Here is a 3,059-nt window from a genome sequence, read left to right on the forward strand (position 1 = left end):
GAGTTTGGTATGTGGAATATAATAAGCATGTCTTGTGCTGTAGGTTGAGTACAGTAAGTGCAAGGCTGTATGTGGTAGATGAATAGCAGATCTGACCCAAAATCAATCAAATCTTTGTGGGGGGGTTGAAACACTTCAACTTGAAACTGTCTTCCAACAATACGAAAACTGGTTATGATGTAAGTTTAATTGAAAGTAATTTTCATATTTGGCTTGGTTTAAAGGAGCAGTGTGTAGGATTTAATGGCACCTAGCAGTGAGGATTGCAGATTGCAACAAGCTAAAACTTCTGCCGTGTGCCAGGTGTGAACTCCTGGTTAGAATTTCTTCAGTGTTTATTGTTCAAAACTTTTTTACTGTGAGCCAGATAAAGTGCAGATATCACTTCCTTTCCGAAAAACAAACCAACCAGATGATTTCCTTCGGTAAAAACACTGAAACTGTCTGACATGACAAATTGGTATCCAGAGATGTATGAGGTTTTTACTGGGAGCTGAAATGTCTGCAGAGGTCATCAGCGAAGCCATTAAAGATATCACTTATTTTTAAGTATTAATCGCTGAGTTTCTGACCACATTCTGCAGACCGTCACAGCTGTAAAAGGAGCTGCAGTTACACTAAGTGTTTGGGGTCACTTTGCTGAACAAAGACAGCAGAGACAAGTATCTCTTACATCCATATCTGGACTGATTTCAGTTGGCTCAGTGTGAGGTTTTGCATTTGTGGTCCATAGCCGGGGTGGAGACAAGGCAAGGCTTCCTGAATGGAAACGGGTATCAGGTGAAAATCTGACTGCCTTATATAGGACAGACACTGGAAAAAAAAGACATTTTGCAAAACTCAGCGAGGATACACAAGTGTACGACTGGGACAGACCTTGAAAAGAAAAAAAAGTGCTGTTAAAAAACAGTGAGGCTTTAACAAGATATCTCCAGCTGTCTGTTTGTCCTCAAGAGGAAATCATCTCTCATCCAACATGAAGTATCTTGTCCTGGGGCTGTTTTCACTGGCGCTGCTGGGATTCGTCTGTGCGCAGGTAAAAAATCCTCTTCACTGGCTGTACAGGAGAAAGATAAAACGAGAGATGAGAGTGAAAAACTAAATCTCAAAGAGTGAAAATCAGATTTTATCATCTGTTTTTGTTGTAACGATAAAAAGGACCCAATTTATACTGCAAAAGCAAAATGCTAATTAATTAAACCAAATACCCATAGGACTTATTCATTGTTGTGAAATGTCAACATTTTTTAATGCCCTTGCGTGTGTCAATTTTATTATTTTTTTGTCATTTAAATCAATGCCAAAATTGGAGCAAACTTTCATTGAATATTTTTTGTAATATAATAGAATTTCTTGTACTCCATAGCATCAAAAACAATACTATGTTATGTCATAAATTTCTGTTCGTCTCTTCTGTCCTTCACAGACCACACAGGATGATTCAGCACAGGGTAGGCCTATCACAATGATGCCATACAATGACACCTCTGATCCAACACAGCCTTTCAGTAACATCACTACTAACAACGACGACGACAACGACAACAACAACAACAACTACAACAACAACAACAACAACATGCCCACAGGGTCCAATCCCAACAGTAGCCAGAAACCCACAGCCGGCCCCCTGCCGGCACTCAAACCCACAGTGACCAAGAGCACGGGAGGCAAAACTACAAAGAGCGGACAGAGCCGCATCTTCACCTCTGTCAGTCTGCTGCTCGGATCATTTCTTCTTCAAGCCCTTTGGCAATGAGCGCCCTCTTGAGGCTCACAGCTGGAGGGAGTCAGTACTCTTGATTACGTCACAAATCTGAGTTTTTAGAATATTTTATATAGAGGAAATACACGTTCAGACACACACATCTCGTGTGTGAGATTAAGAAATGTTTTTTGAGTCTCAGCTATAGAGCCAAGTTATTAATCAACCAGATAGTAATTTTGACAGATTCTGAATCAGATTCTGCACTGATAAATGAAGGAAGAAGTAGATATCTGTTAATCATTATGAGTTTAAGTTTGTTTGCATTGTGAAGTGATTGCTGCAGCCTGATCCGTAGGCCACATTTACACTTTGTACATAGCCACTGTAGGTCTATTTATCATCCTTTGTAAAAACGTTTAGCCAATCAAATATATAATACATGTATAAATATGATATAAATTCATTAATAAATTTTTATTCTTATCATCATACTGTAGTTGCTGTGTTGACCTTTAAAGCAACTGTTTCTTTGTATATTAGTAAAATGATTTGTACATTAGAATCAGTATTAACAATTTCTTGGTATGTCCAAAAAACAATAATTGTTGAATTAGAGAATATCACCAAAAAATAAAAAAATCATATTTTATTTGAATAAAAAGAGGCAGAGAGATAGATACCATTCAGGGTGGTGGCTCCAGACAAGCTTCTGTTGTGTTTTATGACGAAGATTTGATATTAATACTGAACCAACTCCCAAATATTGTACTTCAGCCAAAGTTATACGCTAGAACTCTTTTCATATTTGCCTTAAAACAGCAAATTAATTTAAATTTTTCGGGTAGGACTCGTTTCCACATAAGCTCACATACATACAGAAGCAAATTTAAACACTGTTACTACACATTGTACAGTAACATTAAGTTAATGACAAGAATGGAATAAAAGGGTTAACAAGCATGAATGATGCTCCGGTGAGTCAGCAGGTGCAGTGACAAAGATGGTATCACTATGTCACAAAAGTGTCATTCATGCTTTTGTGCTACTTCTCCCAGCGGAGGCTCAGGCTAGTTGATCTGTATGCTATTATTAGCTTTGCAATTGTGAAAAAACATGTAATAAAAGTCTCAAGGATATTTCTGGGAATAAGGTTTTAACAACAACCTTTATCCTACTTTCTAATGCTGTCTTACATGAGGAAATAATATTGTAACCTATTTGTTTATCAGTTTGTCAATTATCCACCAGGGTGAAAAAGGAAGCATGCATCGTCTCTGTGTGATGATCCTAACAGCCTCAGTTTATTGGTTGGTCATAATTGCAACAAACTGTAAATAATAAAAGTACATTA

The 3,059-nt window shown here is 37.5% G+C and overlaps 1 protein-coding gene across 1 annotated transcript; it reads left to right on the forward strand.

Moving 5' to 3' along the window:
• Nucleotides 1–463: 463 nt before the first annotated feature.
• On the forward strand, nt 464–2,126 carry LOC121964988 (ABC transporter H family member 4-like). Its single transcript, XM_042515157.1, has 2 exons — nt 464–1,036; nt 1,427–2,126. Exons 1-2 carry the CDS (start codon nt 977–979, stop codon nt 1,757–1,759), a joined length of 393 nt encoding a protein of 130 aa, XP_042371091.1. The 5' UTR covers nt 464–976; the 3' UTR covers nt 1,760–2,126.
• Nucleotides 2,127–3,059: the final 933 nt, after the last annotated feature.

The sequence above is a fragment of the Plectropomus leopardus genome, unplaced genomic scaffold, assembly GCF_008729295.1.
Source record: "Plectropomus leopardus isolate mb unplaced genomic scaffold, YSFRI_Pleo_2.0 unplaced_scaffold18079, whole genome shotgun sequence".
NCBI lineage: Eukaryota > Metazoa > Chordata > Actinopteri > Perciformes > Serranidae > Plectropomus > Plectropomus leopardus.